The sequence below is a fragment of the Hemiscyllium ocellatum genome, chromosome 11 (genome assembly GCF_020745735.1).
Source record: "Hemiscyllium ocellatum isolate sHemOce1 chromosome 11, sHemOce1.pat.X.cur, whole genome shotgun sequence".
In the NCBI taxonomy this organism is placed as follows: domain Eukaryota; kingdom Metazoa; phylum Chordata; class Chondrichthyes; order Orectolobiformes; family Hemiscylliidae; genus Hemiscyllium; species Hemiscyllium ocellatum.
The window spans coordinates 17,417,612-17,437,766 of NC_083411.1; the positions used below are offsets into that span (position 1 = coordinate 17,417,612).

Here is a 20,155-nt window from a genome sequence, read left to right on the forward strand (position 1 = left end):
TATCGAACTTGGAAACTGGATCTTAAGTGAGTCTTTAAATAGAGGAAGAAATAAAGGATGAGGTCAGGAACAACAGAGTGGAACCACAAATAAAGAATAAAAGCAAAGTACTTTTGAAACTCAGCAAGGCTAGCAGCATCTGCAGAGAAGGAAACAGTCAGCGATGAATGACCAAAATGCTTAAGCCCGGGCACAAAACAAGGTTCTGTTTCCACATGCTCAATGGTGACACCCAGCTTGACATCATGGCACCTCTCCCTCGATCCTGTAATCACACTGAAATCCAGGCTGCCTGCCTGATATCCATATTGGATAAGCAGTAGTTTACCTCAACACAGAGGCTGAAGCCATTGTAAACCTCTAGCTCCCCCTCTAGCAACTAAGGCTGACCAGATGGTCTACAACTCTGATGCCATACATGGCCCCATGGTGAGCTGGCAACCACAAAGGACACCTATTGGCACATCTGTAACATGGTTTGGCTTTATCCTTGCACCAGCTCAACTATAAAAACCCTTCACCAGTCTTTTGTTATCTCTGGTTGCACTTATTCTAATGCACTTCAGGCTGCCCTCCCATTGATTGAGACTGCACTGACAATGTTGGTGTAGAGCAGTCTGATCCAATCGCAGATTCCCTCCCCAAAGCCCATTTTGGAGAGAACATCTCTCATATACCTGTGTGATATCCTGTCAAAGGCTTTCTCCTGGTCCAGGCTGATCAGGCAGATGTCCAACCTTCTGTCCTGCATGTAGGCGATCGTATCCCTGAGGAATGCGAGACTCTCAGCGATCTTCCTGCCCGGCACAGCACAGGTTTGGTCAGGATGAATCACCGACCCCAGAGCAGACCTGACCCAGTTGGTGATAACCTTTGACAAAATTTTGTAATCCACATTCAATAGTGAGATTGGTCTCCAATTTCTGATTTCCTCCCTTTCCCCCTTCCACTTATAGATGAGGGTGATGATGCCTTTCCTCATGGATTCACTCATGGTACCTGCCCGAAGCATACTGACATACACCTCCAGCAGGTCCTGGCCAATCAAGTCCCACAGAGCGGAATAGAGCAGTCTCAATCAATGGGTGGGAATCAGATAGCTTCCCAGTCAGATCTGGAGTCAGGCAGGGCTGCCCTCTCCCTCCTGCCTTGTTTGTGTGCTGCATAGAGTCATTTGCCACGTCCATCAGGAAGGATGCGAGCCTAAGAGGGGTGACTATTCCGGGCAGCGGGGGCCTACAAGTTAAAGCCTCCCTGTACATGGATGATGTCGCCGTTTTCTGCTCGGATCTGCTGTCCGTGCGCAGATTCAGGTGCATATGTGACCAGTTCGAACGGGCCTCGGGGGCCAAGGTAAACTGAAGCAAGAGCGAGGCCATGCTTTTTGGGAACTGGGCCGACCAATCCTCGATCCCTTTCACCGTCAGGACTGACCACCTGAAGGTGCTGGGTATTTGGTTCGGGGTGGGGGGGGAGCTGGGGCATGTGCCAAGTCTTGGGAGGAGCGTATCAGCAAAGTGAGGCAGAAATTGGGCAGATGGAAGCTACAGTCGCTCTCCATTGCGGGAAAAAACCTGGTCATCAGGTGTGAGGCACTGTCACTGTTTTTGTTACATGTAGCCCAGGTCTGGCCTATTCCAAGAATCTGTGCTGCTGCAGTCACCCGGGCCATCTTCCATTTTATATGGAGATCAAAGATGGACTGGGTCCAAAGGGACTCGATGTATAAAGATCTGGGTAACAGGGGAGAAAAACACACCAAATGCCACCCTCACCCTGATGGCCACCTTTGTGTGTGGCTGCATCAAGCTGTGCGTGGATCCCCAGTACACAAACACCAAGTGTCACTACGTACTGAGGTTCTACCTGTCCCCGGTGTTGCGAAGGATGGGCCTGGCCTCGCTGCCGCGGAACGCTCCGAGTAGTTGGACTGTTCCGTATCGCCTGTCCTTCGTGGAAAAGTTTAAGAAGAAAAACACCTTTGACCACAAGTCCATCAGGAAGTGGTCAGCACGTAGTGTCCTTGAGACCCTTCGGGAAAAGGAGAGGGCGGATCCTATCGAGCAGTTCCCTGAGCAGACTGTCAAAGCCATTTGTAAAGCAATGTAATGTGCGCACAAGAATGGCATGGCTAATTGTATAGAGATCCAAATAATGTTATGAAAAAAGTATATTTTGAAATTTAAAAAATGCACTTCAGGCTGCCCTCCCACATTTTACTCTCTATTAATTTGAGAGCATTCAAAACTAGGACCTGTGACAGGGAATGGGATGGAGTTGAACTGTGGAAAGAGACCATTCAGCTGATTGGGTCTGCACGGTGCCTCCAAAGAGCATCGCATCCAGACCCAATCCCCATCATACTACCATGGCTAAACCACCCTGCCTGTACATCCTTGGACACTATGGGCAACTTCATGACCATTCCATCTAATCTGCACATCTTTTGGACTGTGGAAGGAAACCGGAGCACCGAGAGGAAATCCATGCAGACACGGGGAGAATGCACAAACGCCACACCAACAGTCACCCCTGCTTCAGGGCGCTCACACATTCTCCCTCCCTCATTTGTGGTCCCACAAATTTGCACTTGGCCAACTCTACTGTTTCCATCGAGCAGTGTGGAAAGCAGAAGGCCTTGCTTCTCTCAAGCCTGCTTCCTTAATTAGACAAAAAAAAACCCCTGCAGATATTGGAATCCAAGGTAGACAAGCAGGAAGCTGGAAGAACACAGCAAGCAGAGCAGCATCAGGCAGTCGAAAAATCAACATTTCAGGTGTAACCCTTCTTCAGGACTGCAGGTGGGTGTATGGGGAAACTGCAGATAAAGGGGGAGGGGGGATGGTGGTGAGGTGGGGATACGTGAACACAGGTAGAGGGCACGACCTGTGTCACTGGGAGGAATGAATCCGGTTGGTAGCTGGAAGGAAGGGTCGAGCAGAAGAATGGAAGGCTGGGGTAGGGGCTGGGAAGGGAGCCTGGGATGGGAAGGAAGGTTATTTCCATTGGAGAACAAAATGTTTAATCCTCCAGGCTGCAGGCTGCCCAGGCAGAAGAGGTGTATTGCCTCCAACCCACAGATTCCCATAACTACTTCCTCCCACCCAGTATCCTGAAAGAACTTCTTCCCATTCTCCCAATTCCTCCATCGCACCTGCTCGAATGAGAAGACATTCCGCTCCCAAACATCTCAGATGTCCACCTTTTTTGAACAATGTGCTTTCCTCTCCTCTGTCATTCAGACAGCCATTCCCCGCTCCATTGCTCTAAACTCTTACCCCTTTAAACATAATGAAGACAGGGTCCCCCTTGTCCTCACTTATCAGCCCAATAGTTTCCTCATCCAACATGTCATCCTTAAACACTTCCACTGACTCCAATTAGACTCCATCACCAAAGCCATTTTCACCTCTCTTCCCCACCCCTCTCTGCCTCCCACAAGGACCATTCCCTTCACCAATCTTTGGTTCATGCCATTCTCCCTACCAGTGATGGAGTTCTTGCAGGATAGTGGGTGGGAGGAGGTATAATCCAGGTAATTATGGGAGTCTGTGGATTTGAGGAGCAACACCTCAATCTGGGCTGACCCCAGCCTGGGCAGCTAACAGCCCAGAGGACTCAACATTGAGTTCTCCAATTTCAAATAACCTCCCGTCTCACCTCCTCCCTTTCTTTGAGCTATCAACCGGATTCATTCCTCCCATTGACCAACCAGGTTGAACCCTTTACTTGTGTTCACCTAGCCCCTCCCTTAGCTGCAGTTTCCCCTACACTCACCCCAGTCCTGAAGGGATACACCCGAAATGTTGTCTTCTCCACCTCCTGACGCTGCCTGACTTGCTGTGTTCTTCCATCCTCTTGTGGGTCTACACTCACTTAGAGCCAATTTCTCCACATCCACCCAGCAGGCATCTATCCCTCAGCCATCCCCAACCCCCAGCAGACATACTACTGCTCCCGCTGCCAGGGCATAGGCCTCAGGCTAAATGAAGTTAATCACTGCACAGCTCACTGGTTTTCCAATTTGAGACCAGCTCTCTCCCACTCAGTCTCACATTGAAGAAGTGTATGGTATTTGGAACACCGTTGGTTGGCTGGCTAGGATCCCTCAGTGGCTGACTTCTCTATAAAGGACAACATGCATAACATGCAGGGGTGGGGGAAAATAGGTTGGAGAGCAAGAGTAGCAGCTTTAGTGGTCAAGGTACCTCAGAGTTATAAGCTCAAACTAAGTCTTCAGAGAATACTTAAGTTATTCAAAACCTGAAGAGTTGTCGCAGGTAGATAGGATAGTGAAGAAGGTGTTTGATATGCTTTCCTTTATTGGTCAGAGTATTGAGCACAGGAGTTGGGAGGTCATGTTGTGGCTGTACAGGACATTGGTTAGGTCACTGTTGTTCTGGTCTCCTTTCTATCAAAAAGATATTGTGAAACTTGAAAGGGTTCAGAAAAGATTTACAAGGATGTTGCCAGGGTTGGAGGAGCTGAGCTACAGGGAGAGGCTGAACAGACTGGGACTGTTTTCCCTGGAGCGATGGAGGCTGAAGGGTGACCTTGTAGAGGTTTACAAAATTATGAGGGGTATGGATAGGGTAAATAGGCAAAGTCTTTTCCCTGGGGTCAGGGAGTCCAGAACTAGAGGGTATAGGTTTAGGGTGAGAGGGGAAAGATATAAAAGAGACCTAAGGGGCAACGTTTTCACACAGAGGCTGGTATGTGTATAGAATGAGCTGCCAGAGGATGTGTTGGAGGCTGGTACAATTGCAACATTTAAGAGGCATTTGGATGGGTATATGAATAGGAAGGGTTTGGAGGGATATGGGCGGGTGCTGGCAGGTGGGACTAGATTGGGTTGAGATATCTGGTCAGCATGGATGGGTTGGACCGAAGGGTCTGGTTCCATGCTGTACATTTCTATGACTCTATGACTGAAGAGTTGAGTAACTCACTCAAGAAACCTGTAGAGGTAACCCCATCATTAGGCACTTTATTAGACTTGGCACCAGGAAATCCTGTTACTGACTGATCAAATAGCACTAGGTTTACTGGTTATCATCCTTGGGAAGTTGCATATTTTGTACTAATTGAACACCCACACCATTCTTCCACACAATCGGAGATAACCAAATTACAACCTTACAAACCTGCACCTCATGGTTCTGGCAGATAGAGTCATAGAGATGTACAGCATGGAAACAGACCCTTCAGTCCAACCCATCCATGCCGACCAAATATCCCAACCCAATCTAGTCCCACCTGCCAGCACCGGCCCATATCCCTCCAAACCCTTCCTATTTATATACCCATCCAAATGCCTCTTAAATGTTGCAAATGTACCAGCCTCCACCAAATCCTCTGGCAGATTATTCCATATGCGTACCATCCTGTGTGAAAAAGTTGCCCCTTAGGTCTCTTTTATATCTTTTACCTCTCACCTAAACCTATGCCCTCTAGTTCTGGACTCCCTGACTGCAGGGAAAAGACTTTGTCTATTTATCCTATCTATGCCCCTCAATTTTGTAAACCTCTAGAAGGTCACCCCTCAGCCTCTGACGCTCCAGGGAAAACAGCCCCAGCCTGTTTAGCCTCTCCCTTAGCTCAGATCCTCCAACCCTGGCAACATCCTTGTAATTTTTTTCTGAACCCTTTCAAGTTTCACAACATCTTTTCGATAGGAAGGAGACCAGAACTGAATGCAATATTCCAACTGTGGTCTAACCAATGTCCTGTACAGCCGCACCATGACCTCCCAACTCATGTACTCAATACTCTGACCAATAAAGGAAAGCATACCAAACGCCTTCTTCACTACCCTATCTACCTGCGACTCCACTTTCAAGGAGCTATGAACTTGCACTCCAAGGTCTCTCTGTTCAGCAACACTCCCTAGGACCTTACCATCAAGTGTATAAGTCCAGCTAAGATTTGCTTTCCCAAAATGCTGCACCTCGCATTTATCTGAATTAAACTCCATCTGCCAAGTCTCAGCCCATTGACCCATCTGGTCCAGATCCTGTTGTAATCTGAGCAAACCCGCTTTGCTGTCCACTACATCTCCAATTTTGGTGTCATTTGCAAAATTACTAACCGTACCTCTTATACTTGCATCCAAATAATTTATGTAAATGACAAAAAGTAGAGGGTCCAGCACAGATCCTTGTGGCACTCCACTGGTCACAGGCCTCCAGTCTGAAAAACCCTCCACAACCACCCTGTCTTCTACATTTGAGCCAGTTCTGTATCCAAATGGCTAGTTCTCCCTGTATTCCAGGAGATCTAACCTTGCTAATCAGTCTCCCATGGGGGACCTTGTTGAACGCCTTACTGAAGTCCATATAGATCACATCTATTGCTCTGCTCTCCTCAATCTTCTTTGTTACTTCTTCAAAACTCAATCAAGTTTGTGAGACATGATTTCCCATGCACAAAACCATGTTGACTATCCCTGATCAGTCCTTGCCTTTCCAAATACATGTACATCCTGTCCCTCAGGATTCCCTCCAACAACTTGCCCACCACTGAGGTCAGGCTTACTGGTCTATAGCTCCCTGGCTTGTGTTTACCGCCCTTTTTAAACAGTGGCACCCACATTTGCCAACATCCAGTCTTCCAGCACCTCACCTGTAACTGTCGATGATACAAACATCTCAGCAAGAGGTCCAGCAATCACTTCTCTAGCTCCCACCGAGTTCCCGGGTACACCTGATCAGGTCCTGGGGATTTATCCGCTTTTAACCGTTTCACGACCTCCAGCATTTCCTACTCTGTAATCTGGACATTTTGGAAGATGTCACCATCTATCTCCCTAGTCTAGATCTTCCATATCCTTTTCCACAGTAAATACTGATGCAAAATATTCATTTAGTATCTCCCCCATTTTCTGTGGCTCCACACAAAAGCCGCCTTGCTGATGTTTGGGGGGGCCCTATTCTCTCCCTAGTTACCCTTTTGTCCTTAATATATTTGTAAAAACCCTTTGGATTCTCCTTAATTGTATTTGCCAACGCTATCTCATGTTCCCATTTTGCCTTCCTGATTTCCCTCTAATTAGAGAAAAGGAGATTTTTTTTAGTTTGAATAAAATCCCAAACTGTTATGAATAAAGCAAAATACTACAGACGCTGCAGATCGGATATTAAAAAATTCTGGCAACGCTCTGCAGGTTAGGCAGTATGTGTGAAGAGGGAAAGATTGTTAATGTTTGGAGTCAGATTGGACTTCTTCAGAACTGCAGAATTAAAAGGTGAAAGGTTGTGAGGAAGAGTAATTTTGGCTTGAAACATTAACTCAGTCTCCACTGATGCAGGCAGAGCTGTTAAGCTTTACTGGTTCTGCTTTGATGCCCTGTAGCTAGGTTCTGATTTCTCAGTATCTTCACTTGGGAACTTCAATGGTTTGCTGCAGTGCCAGATAACTGGTTGATAAAACCAAACACTTTCTCTGTAAAGTTCCAATGACTTGTTTACATTGGTTGGTCTTAAAGTCTGACAGTTGTCACCAACTTCCACTTCAAAGATTACCCAAATGGTTGAAAGATTTGAACCGATTCTTATCCCACGCAACAAAATTAACCAAAAAAAAAATAACATGCACTTTGTTTCTCGGCAAGCAATGAGGTTGTGTCCTCGTATCAGAAGGTTTAGGCACTGGTTACCAATAACTTTTATCCGTGTTGATAGCTGGTGCTAGTGGAATCATCTAGTCAAGCTAGTAATTTGGTGTGAATGTTCAACTAGCTACATCAGTAGCCTGATAGATGAGACAAGCTTCTACATTTATCTGTTTAACTTGTATTGTACAAACACAACCTCTCTCTCATTGGTGTGAGAGAAAGGTTTATGTTTTACCTGCAAGAAATTCTGAAATTACACCTTTGGGAAAAATGTCACCTAACAATGTACACAAATTGTTTGGACACAGAATCCTTATGACATGATGAACAGGTTACTCATATCACCAGTGCTGCTGGAACCTGTTGCAAGCATAACTTCCAACAAGCTGCTGCAAACAAATGAACAGACAATTCATTAAATGTAAATCGGTATCATTTTGTTGGTGTAAAGCCCTGACAACTAGTTACATTTGGAACTTTTGTGGGCAGAGGGGGTGAAGTGGTGTGTGGGTTAAGAGAGGTGTAAAAAGACATGGTCCTGGGACTTTTACTGACTGTATGTTCATGGGTTGGAGATCAGGTACAAGATAGGTCACCAGCCTTGATCAAGGACAGGGCCACTGAGGATTAAGAGTTGTTGCGGGGACGAGGGAGGTGTTGTTTGCAGGCATGGCTGACAGTATTGCCACAAATTTCTTCCTCATCTTTAGACCTGCAGTTATTTTTGGATTAGATTACTTAGAGTAGAAACAGGCCCTTTGGCCCAACAAGTCCACACTGACCCGCTGAAGTGCAACCCACCCATACCCCTACATTTACCCCTTACCTAACACTACGGGCAATTTAACATGGCCAATTCACCTGACCTGCACATCTTTGGACTGTGGGAGGAAACCGGAGCAGCCGGAGGAAACCCACGCAGACACGGGGAGAATGTGCAAACTCCACACAGTCAGTCGCCTGAGGTGGGAATTGAACCCAGGTCTCTGGTGCTGTGAGGCAGCAGTGCTAATCACTGTGCCACCGTGCTGCCCATTCATTTGCTTTCAAGTCTATCTATTAACCATGCAACTCTATCTCAACATTTGGGTCAATGGACTGAAGAGTGCCGGATGGAATTTAATTTGGAAAAATGCAAGGTTTCGCATTTTAGTAAAAACAAACAAGGACAGGGCTTACACAATTAAAAGTAGGTCCTTGGATACCGTTGTAGAACAGAGACCTAGCGATTCAGGTACATAATTCTTTGAAGTTTTGGAGTTGGACAGGGTGGTTAAGGCACTTACCTTTATTGATCAGAACTAAGTATAGGAGTTGGGATTTTATGTTCCTGTTGCACAGGACATTGGTGAGGCCTCTTATGGAGTAGTGTGTCCACTTGTGGTCACTGTTATTGAAAGGATATTATTAAGCTCGAGAGTTCAGAAGAGATTTACCAGGAATGAAGGGTTTGAGTTATGAGGAGAGGCTGTTGTAGGCAGGGATTTTTTTCACTGGAACATAAGAGATTGAAGGTGACCTTATAGAGGTTTATAAAATCATGAGGAGTATAGATAAGATGAATGGCAGGTGGGTTTTCCTTAGGGTAGGGAATTTCAACACATTCTCCCAGTGTCTGAGTGGGTTTCCTCCAAGTGCTCCAGTTTCCTCCAACAGTTCAAAGAAGTGCAGGTTAGGTGAATTGGCCATGGTGCATTAGTCAGAGGGAAACGGGTCAGGGTGGGTTACTCTTTGGAAGGTCGGTATGGACTGGTTGGGCCAAAGGGCCTGTTTCCGCACTGTACGGAATCTAATCTAAAACAAGCGGCATACTTTTAAGGTGAGGAAAAAGGTTTAAAAGGCAAGAGGGGCAATTTTTTTTGTTTTTTTAAACACAGTAGTTCCACCAGAGGATGTGGTGGATACACGTACTGTTACAATGTTTAAAAGATATTTGGATATGTACATGAATAAGAAGTGTTTGGAAGGGTATGGGCCAAGTGCAGGCAGGTGGACCTATTTTAGTTTGGGATTATGGTTGGCATGGACTCATTGGATGGAAGGGTTTGTTTCCATGCTCTCTGACTCGATGATTCTGTAACATACACAGAATCAAAGAGCTCTCGCAAAAGGTCACCTTGTAGTAGCACTTTCTGCCTTCGACTTCAGGTGGTCCAGGTTTCAAACATATGAGAATAAAATAAGGTGGTTATTCTGGAGTTAGGATTAAGGTTTGATTTGATATTTTGGGAGCCGTTAAAATTTCGAACTGATCTTGTCAATGCTCAGACACGATTACTTACCTTACAACAGCCTCCTTGACTGATAAGTGCTTTGGGTTGGTCTAAGGTCATAAAAGGTGCAATATAAATGAATATCTTCCCCTTTAAGTGCAGCAGCAATGTGTTCCAGGAAATGTGACACCCTTTGTTTGTTAACCATGAAACAAAAGTAAATATTTCCTCACTTTGTTGCTCGTCTGAAATTGCTCATAAAATTTGAGGGAACATTTAAACAAAACCTTACTAACAGTAATTGTGTTTATGTCACGTAGGTAGTCCAAGCTTCATGATTTGACGAACGAAGATGGCCAGTATACAATGTGAGTCAAATTCTTGCACTTGTGCTTAGTTGAAGAATATTTATTTGCATCGAGAAATCCATGACCAGAAACTCTGAAGTAGGAAATTCAAGAAATATATTTTCTCCCCAATATTTTATTGAAAATTTACAGCAATGATAGCAAAGTTAAAAAAAAATTGTATAATGGGTCAACGAGGAAAGACCTATAAATAAAATCTTGCCATGAGGTATACATTGCCCAGGCATTTCCTCACTGAAATGAGGGCAAGAAGCAGAGAAATAAATAAATAGGTAATAGCAGCTCAAAGCAAATGGAATTCAGACAAGTGCAATATTTACACAGAGGGCAGCAAGAAAGACAAAGGGTTATTTTTAAAGACAGCAATATATGAAATATTAACAAGGCAAAGTCCAACTTCTGCAGCATTTCGACCTTCAGCCACTAACTTTAATCACAGTAAAGTCACAAACACCAATAACAGCAACAATCTTTAGCAAGTTTATGGAAAAATGCCACTATATACTAAACATACTTTATTCCTTTCTTCATTTTTAAACAGTTACCTTTTGGGAAGTTCAGATAAAATATAGTACATGTAGAAAAACATCCCAACGTTCATAATCTACTCGGTGGTTACTGGGGGTGGACCTACTATAGATGCATACACACGTGTGTGCACACAATGATGTACATAGACAATGTAAACACAGAACTTCAAGAGGAAAATATCCTTAATCTCAGCCCTCCAATGCACTCTTGTATTTCTATCTCACCCACACCTTGGCAAATTAGTTTGCTTCATGTTCATCTTAAGGAGATTCACTGCTATGAAAATTAAGCAGTAAAACACCACGACTGGGCATTAGTCAACCAAACGGTCGTGGCAAAAATAAAGATATTATGCTACCTAGTATTCACAAATCAAACTAGATTTTGATTTGTACTGACTTCTCTATCAGAATTCAGTCCTGCATATGATACAGTGCAGGAGAGGCTGTTCAGCCCTTTGCCAGTCTTATCCAATTAATGCCACTTCCCTGCTTTTGCTCTCCTGCCCAACAAAATTTCCCAAGGATCTATCCAACTCCATATTGCATGTGGATGGTGTCCACAGAATAATAGAAAAAAAATTACCGTAACTTTTGATCAGTAATAAAATTAGAGAATGGTACAGAACAAGATGTACTTTCATACAACCTTTTACTGAAATATGAACAACGCACTGACTTGCGTGCATGTACTTGATCTTTAGAATTCTGGCCAGGGCTGCAGTGTGGCTACATTGAAAATATTCTACCCGATAAACCTAGCCTGTTTCTCACCAGTACTTACTTCTTAAGCAGATAACTTGTGGCTGGATTCATTTCCAGCACATCATACTCACATACTCAAACTGCCAAACTCCATCAGCCACTCCACCCAGGAAGCTGGAGCTGGCCCAGTTCTCAGCAAAGTAGATAAGACCCAGAGCTATCCACACATACATTCTCAAAAGCCCTCCATTAAAAGACGCTGAACTGAATGTCATGGTCTATCCTTCGAAGCTGAAGCTTCAGCGTCTACTCACAATGCCCCACCAATATTTCAACCAACTCACCACAGAGCAGGGATTGGACACAGACCTTCTGGCACTGTCTGGCTCAGGATCACACCACATGGTACAGCTATTTACAGAGGCTTTAGCCCAGCCCTTTGTTTCAATACAAAATTTCAGAATGTGCCCATTATGTTTTCCTCATCATTCTGATCCACGCACAAGATAGCAGCAAAGATGCTTTTGACAAGTCCAATTAGCTGAACTTAGATTCCTACTTTCTCCTTCAATGAGCGAAAGTAAAATGCCTGGGAAAGTATTTTCAAAAACTAGAACTGGACTGCTAAATTAAAACAGCCCAATAAAACACTCCCTCATCAGCATCAATTTACAACAAAGATTCAGCTAGACAATAAAAATGTCAAACTAATCTAAACAGCTATACTCAAGTGGTGAATAGTACATGTTTGCTGAACTCTGAGAATGGAGAACACTTAAAAATAGAAGCTTTAAAATATTTAAATCAGGAGGGAAAAATTGCAGTCTTTATCCATAAACAAGCAAAATTCAAAAACAGAACTTCTTACAACCTTTAGTCCTACTTATAAGATAACTTTCAAACACAAAATGGGGCTGTGAAGGGTTTTTAAAAATCCCACACAAGCTGAACATTGCCCTTTTAAGAGTACAGTGTTAGTTTTCACAGTTAAAGAACAGATCTCGGCCACAGCACAAGAGTCCCTAACTCTTCTACAAGTCGCAGTCTCCTCCTCCAGAGAGCAGCCCGTGAAGACTCATTAAAAGAAGCTAGAGAGAAAAACACAATGAGATAGATCATCAACACTGGAAGATATTTCAGACATGTGCAGAGGATAGGATGCAGAACAGAAATCCCAACAGCTAAATAAATTAATGGATATGCAGATTGGGTGGGTGGGTTTGGGGGGGGGAAACAGGTGACAAACTTAAAAAGATGAAAACTCTGATTCTCTTTTTAAAAAGTGAGGAATCATCTTATGAGGATCACATTTTCAAATAAATAAAGACACCATAGGACTGAGTTGCAACAGCTTTTAATAGCTTAAAGATATTGTAAAACATCCAGAATTAATCTGTGGAGCAAGAAAAAAGTTGCAAAAAAAAAACCCTATCTCAGTAACGGTTACAAAAAAAATAATCAGTGCATGACCTGCACAAATCGACTAAGAATAGAATGTATAAAATATTGTACATGGCATTCTTTCATGGAGTCTTGAAACAATATAGAACCATCACAGATTCCATGAGACTGGAATGGCTGACCTGAGGAAATACAATGTCTTGCTATTAAAACACCTTAGCAAGGTTTGAAAGCAATGCTCAAAATATTCAATATCGCCACATTTACAAAATAAATATTGTGCAATTTAGTTTTAAAAACACAATACCCAAAAGCAATGCACTTAATGGCTATCACATGGGCAAAAAAAAAAGCACATGCATTCTTTTTGGTGTACAATGTTAATCATTTAAATTCTATTAAAAGAAAGATCTTATTTTGAGCAATACAATATACAAAACAAGCTTTTGTTGATCACAAAAGGCCGAGCACAAATCTGGCTTCGTATTTAAAATGCACAGGCCACAGCCGGTGAGCTGTATCAGAAGCTGCCCCCATCTAATATTGGCCACTGCTTACAAGAGGGAAAAACAAAGAAAAACATGTTCCATAATGACTGAGGGTCTCTAATCATTCTGTGCAGAGCCAAGGGTTACTGTAAAGAAAGAGTGCACAAATATAGACAAAAAATCAATGGCAAACCTGCGAAACCCAAATGATTCAATTCACATTTATTTGTCAATAAAATGTATGTCAGCTCAAACTATTAGCTTGCACAACATCAGTAATCCCTTCATAACAGAAGTGCAATAAAAATGGAATTTTAAAAATAAGCGCACACGCACACACACACACACACCTCCAACATCTAAACATTTTGATCTTAAAAGATCAAGTAGAATTGGCCAAAAACCTCCACATCTGTGCCATATACGGCTCATGCACAGTCATAAACTTCATATTATATAACTGAAAAAGTATCAAAATAAGAGTTAACAAAAACCTGCTTTTATAAAATTGGAGAAAAAAATTAACAAAAATCTTTGCTGTTGCCATTAATAGTAACTGATGTACCCTCAAAACTTCCATTTATTGCACTTTATGTTTGACCTACAAACTCGTAACTTCCAGATTCTCCTTCTGGGGTTTTTAAAATAAATGCAAATCCTTCATTTTGCTCTGTATGGTAATTATTTTCCTCCATAGGTTAACATGCATTTTGTAACATGTCTCAAATGAAACTCAAGTCCTATAATGTCACATTTTTAAAAAAGTTGTTCGGTAGGGTTCAGTAGCCTAAAACAGTAGCAGCAAACACAAGCAGCGTAAAGGTGATGAGACATAAATGGTGACAACTTCATGCAAATGACTTCCTGAGTACTCTAATACACCTGAAAAACCATGTGGTCTAATGTTGTGATTACTGAGATGTAAAACAAACAGTCTCTGATGCTCATATAGCATCTCATGTGGTACCATGCAAGTACTGAAGTGGTAAATTGGGAGTCCTTTTGTCAGTTCCATACTATTTATTGCTGGATTCCTTCATTCAGCACAGCCACAGCATCAGGTTTGTACACGTGTTTACATGGAGAGGGAAGGGAAGGGTGGGGGTGAAAATGGGTAATCAGGAAAGGGGAGGAGAGAGGGAGAAGACGGGAAAGGAAAGGAAAGGAATTAAGCGGTGGAATGCAACTGGGAGCAAAAGGGAGTTCATTCCCGACTTGCGGAGGGAAGGATTCTACAGGAAGCCTGAACTGAAAATGAAAGAAAAGTAGGATTAATTTTTCATGAGTTACTTTAAACTAGATGAATGTTCAGCCAAGTACGATTTAAACAGTAAATAATGAATGAGTACAGTTGAACATGTTAAATATGAAAATGAGTATTTAAACAAAAAAAGCAAACATTCAAATACACACAGCAGTGGAACTGAGCTCACAAAATGATGAACTAAGAAAACTTTTTGGTTATTTGCATTTCGACATCATCTTTTCAGCTGTCCCAGGTCAAGCAACAAAATCAATTTGGGTGAGAAGTGCAGGGGAGAAAAATAAAGCCTGACTGATTTTTGTAACTTGCCCCATTTTTAATTCTGGCAAAAAGGGAACTTCACCTCACCAGAGTTAGAAGATCGGAGAATCAAACAATTTGAGTGGCCAGAACACACAACCTTGGTGATGCTGCACTGGGGTGTGTCAGTCTTTGTGATATATGCTTCATCTGTAGACAGTCTTGGTCAGGCTCCAATTGGAGGTCCAGGTTCAATTTTGGGAACCGCACCTCAGGAAAGGTATTATATATCTTTGACAGAGGCACAATTCACCCGGACATTACCAGGACTTTGATGGGCTATATTGTGCAAACTGGCTGTAAAAGATCTGTTTTCTCCTACAAGAACAGGCAATTGAAAGGCAATTGGATCAACGCTGGCAGAGTAAATACATAGAAACCACTTCACCGATGGTAGAAGTCAATAACAAGGAGACACAATCTTAAAATTTGAATGAAGTTATTCAGGAGTAAATAATGATATGCTTTCCACTTGGAGTACTAGAAACATAGAACGTTTCCCCATTCTCTTCACCCTAACTAGGAAAGTCTGCTAGTGATTCCTTATTACGCAAGAGTATCAGGGATATGAGCAAGGTCAGGAAAATGGAATTGCATGGCCAATTGAATATTGGAATGGGCCAGATGGGTAGGGACAATCTACCCTGACGCCTAACCAATTTTAAAATAACTACTACCTGAAGAATGAAAATCTATTCAACAGTGGTAGTGTAAAAAGGTATTCTTTCTTTATTTGATCACGATGTGGACATCACTGGCTAACTGCCCAAGAGCGTGCCTCCTTCAATTGTTGCAGCCCATGCAGTGTAGGTACACCCAGAGTACTGTAAGGAAGTGAATTCTACAATATTAACCCAGTGACAGTGAAGGAACAGTGATACAGTCACAAATCAGGATGGTGTGGGGCTTGGATGAAAACTTGCAGCCAATTTTCTATGTTCCTGTTGATCTTACCCTTCTGGACAATAGAGGTCATAGGTTTAGAAGGTGATGTCTAAGGAACTGCGGTGAGTTGCTGCAGTGAATCTAGAGGATGGCACAGGCATACACTACTGCTACTGTGCACCACTGGTTGCAAAAGCAAACTTTGGAGGTGACAGACTAGTGTGTCAATCAAGAGGGCTGCTATGTCATGGACGGTGTTGAGCTTCAGTGTTGTTGGGTTGTCCTTATCCATGGAGCAAGAGAATCGACTTTTCGGGCATGAGCCCTTCTTCAGGAAGGGAGCCCTCCTGAAGAAGGGCTCATGCCCGAAACGTCGATTCTCCTGCTCTTTGGATGCTGCCTGACCTGCTGCGCTTTTCCAGCAACACATTTTCAGCTCTGATCTCCAGCATCTGCAGTCCTCACTTTCTCCTTGTCCTTATCCATGCAAATTAAGAGGATTCAATCACACTTGCAGACAGGCATTGGACAGACAGAATGTGAGTTCCTCGACTCTGACCTGCTCTTTCAACCAGAGTATTTATATGGCTAAACCAGTTCAATTTCTGATCAATGGTAACCCCCAGGATATTGACAGTGGGGGAAGTACAGCAATGGTAATGGCATTGTCGATCAAGGAGAGATGGCTGTTGGCTGACACTTGTCTGGCACAAATGTTACTCTGAAGCAAAACAAGTGCTGCAATTTTCTAATAGGCAGGGTGTTTGAAAAAAATTAGAAATCTGAAGAGAGATGTTCAAACTGGTGGCATTTTGATTCTTGTTCTAAAGCTAACCACGAAACCATTGGTTTCTTGGTGAAAGAGAAAACTGTTGACTTGTTAAACGGAGACTTTATAATAGTAACAGCAACAGCAACAGCAAGACCAAACCTAGCCACAAGAAACATCATACCAATGCAAAAAGTCAGCATGAGGAATATAACTAACTCCCACACTGAAAGATGTTGGTTATTTTAACTCAGAAATAACATTATAGAATCACTACAGTGTGATAGGAGGCCATTCAGCTCGAGTCCACACTAACCCTTTGAGGAACAACCCATCCAGACCCAGACCCCTATTTTATCCCATTAACCCTGCATTTCCCATGTCTAATCCACCTAACCAATACATCCCTGGACACTATGGGCAATTTCTCATGGCCAATCCACCTAATGTGCATATCTTTAGACTGTGGGAGGAAACCCATGCAGACATGGGGAGAACATGCAAACTCCACACAAACCGTTGCCCAAGGCCAGAATCGTACCCAGGTCTCTGGTGCTGAGAAAGTATTAATGCTTAATTATGAATCAAATGCTGCCACAGAAATGGGTTTGAATGCAGACTTGTTGTTCTGCTCCTAATTAACCACTAGCGTGAGCCTTGACAAAGTTGGTAGTTCACTCCTTAAAAAAATCAGATCATCAATTTTTGAGTCTGATTCCTGGATAGCAGCACTGAAGGAGTATATCCTTTAGACAAGATATCAAATAGGAGGACCCTTAAAAGATGCTAAGTAAAGAAGAGGGAGTGAGTTCCTCCCAGCATCCTGGCAATTATTTATCGCTCCAACAAACAGTAATGAAACAGATTTTTTTGGTCAAATTATCTATGACTATAATCTGTGGAGACTTACTATGCAAACATTGCTGGTTACACTTCTGAACATTACAGCAATGATCACACTTCAACCTATTTCACTGGTTGTTAAGCTCAGAGTTTAGTGCTACATCAGAGCAATTTCTTTTTTCAAAGTTGCATGCAATAAGTTTGATTGCAATATATGCAGAAAACATGGAGAAATTAAATATTACCATATCCACTACCATCCTCCTTGGCTGCAATATTAATCAACAGGGTTTGTAAACTGATCTCTCAGTATAATACTTTTTGTTTAAAAACTATACCTGAACAATGCCAATAGGCTAGGATACACAGAGAGGTGTCTGAAATCAGTCATCCTCATTAAAGTCAGAATCATCTATAAGTAGTTATTGGTGTTACATCTGTTACCAATGTACCCAAATTATCACCAAATAACTACAACGAAATGCGCAGTAAACAGTGTGAGATAACTGATTCCACTGCTGTGGTTGAGGTTAGTAATCAATCAAGCTTACCAGACAACCAGAGTCTCATGCAGCATGCAGTGAACACGTTAACTGTAAAACAGTACACATGCAAAAGCTAATGTGGATGAACAGATACAATGATAAAAGTGTATACACAACACTTGCTTGCTGTTTTTAACTCTTTAGGTTTGTACCCAAAAACTTGCCCTGCTCAAAAAAAAAGTGACCAGAACCCAGTGATCCTAAAATACCTCATCACCATACCTGCCAACTGCAGGGTGTGTTTAATAGGCTAACACTTAGTGGAAGCACAGAAGCTTCAACTTGGTTCATTAACACCAGTGTAGTATAATTATTATATGAAGCATTCTTCATAATTTTCTGCAAGTGTATACAATTTTGCTACAGGTTCTTATAAAGGAACTCTTTGCACCAGAACTGAAATTCCTTTCTTTGTTCGTTAAAGCTGCTACTTAGATATAGATTGCAGCAAACTATAAATGCGCAGATTTTACCCAGAATAACTGATCAAGAGATTTTCCCAACATTTCCATTTAATACATCAAGAATAATTCTACAATGCAACTTTGTTCCTTGACTCCCATCTGAATGGTAGCTTAGAAACAAAACACATGGGAAACCAGGAATAACAGACATGCTGAACACCACAATTTTCCCCCACAATTAAACAGATGGGATTCCATTAGTATTCTAACCAAGCAGCTCTCCTCCTCTAATTAAATGGCTGAAGGAGAGTTTGTGTCTGTATTCCTTCTTGCCCAAAGCAAAACAAGCTGCACCAAAGCAAAGTTAGACCAAAGTAAAGCTAGCTGACAAATCAAAGGACACAGTCACATGGCAACCTTTTCAGAAAATTAGCAGTCAAACAATGCGCTGTACATAGTGATAAAAAACTGCACCACAATGAAATGACTAATTTAGCTGTGCAGACACTGGACAGTTTACTATCCAAATATTGTGCTTCACAAAAATACTATTCCTACAGATCATAAAGTTTTGCTGCAATTGTACTCAGTAGCCTTGCATGAAAGCTAAGAAATTGATTTTTCTCAGTGAATTTACCATTCTATACCTCTACACTGCACCAGTCACGTATCAGTTGGGGGGGGGTCTGGTACTACAGCTAATGGTACATCTGCTTGGTCAGCAATGAATGGAGTTCAGGCACAGAGAAAGCATGAGTTGCTTTCAAAGATTTCAAAACATATCCTCCTAAAATAAATCACTTAAAACTTCATTCATACGGAATAGTCCTTTTTTTATGAAGGGGTGTGGGATGGTATGTGTCCTGAACAACAGGTTGTACTGTCTTCAATGAAACTTGCAATTAATTCCACAAATACAACTCAGATTTTCACAATCCCCAAAGGGACTATTTTGCTTAAGGGAATAGAAAAATTACATGGCAAAGCATTTTGTGACCAATTTCAAATTATTGCATTTTCTGCATTCACTGTAAAAATGGGAGAACTTTAAAAGAGTGCAAGGGAAGGCCCCAAAGGCACCTGTGCACAAATCTTTGAAGGAGGCAGGTTAACAATGTAATTAATAAAATATACGGGAGGAAGCGATGAGAAACATTTATGAAACACTAGTTGAGACACAGCGGGAACGTTGTGTCCAATGCCGGAAGGATGTGAATGCAGAACAGAAGTACCAGAGTGATTGTGGTAATGAGGAATTACAGTTGCATGGTTAGCCTCGGAGCAGTTTCTGTTCTCCTTGGCCCAGAGAAAGCCAACGGCAGATTTGACAGATGTTTAAAATTATGAAGGATTTAGATACAGTACATAAAGAAAACAGATACTCCATAGACTGAGGAGTGGATAACCAGAGAACAGATCGACAAAAAATCTCAAGTGGCATGAGAAAAAAAAACCTTTTCTCATGGAATGAGCAATTAGGATTTGGATTGCACTGCCTAATATGGCAGTGGATACAGATTCAATGATAGGTTTCAAAAGGGATGGAGATAAATTGCAAGGACGTGGGGAAACAGTATGAAAGCACAGCTAACTAGGCCAGTCACACTTCAAAAGAGATGGCTCCTTCTCTGCTGTACTACCTTATGATTCTGTGAACATATACATTTAAGTTGTGCCTGTCTAACCAGCTAGCTGACTCTTACCAGTAGCAGTGTTAGGAGGGCCTGCTGACACCATTAAGTCATGAAGGACCCAAGTGCAGGAAAGCAACTGGGGCAAGTTCAGTGTGTGCAGAGCACTACAAATGGAGAGGCCTGGAGAGGGAAGA

General features: G+C 42.5%; 1 protein-coding gene across 5 annotated transcripts in view; it reads right to left on the reverse strand.

Annotated features, from left to right (window-relative positions):
- Positions 1-10,305: 10,305 nt before the first annotated feature.
- The window catches only part of septin6 (septin 6), an 84,797-nt gene continuing 74,947 nt past the window's right edge, over positions 10,306-20,155 (reverse strand). The window contains exons 10-11 of one of the 5 annotated variants that reach the window (XM_060832437.1): positions 17,930-17,971; positions 13,470-14,565 (exon numbers count right to left, since the gene is read on the reverse strand). In XM_060832437.1, coding sequence (XP_060688420.1) covers positions 17,968-17,971 — 4 coding nt within the window. In that variant the 3' untranslated portion in view covers positions 13,470-14,565; positions 17,930-17,967. The other 4 variants (XM_060832436.1, XM_060832433.1, XM_060832434.1 and 1 more) reach the window with 4 other exon arrangements.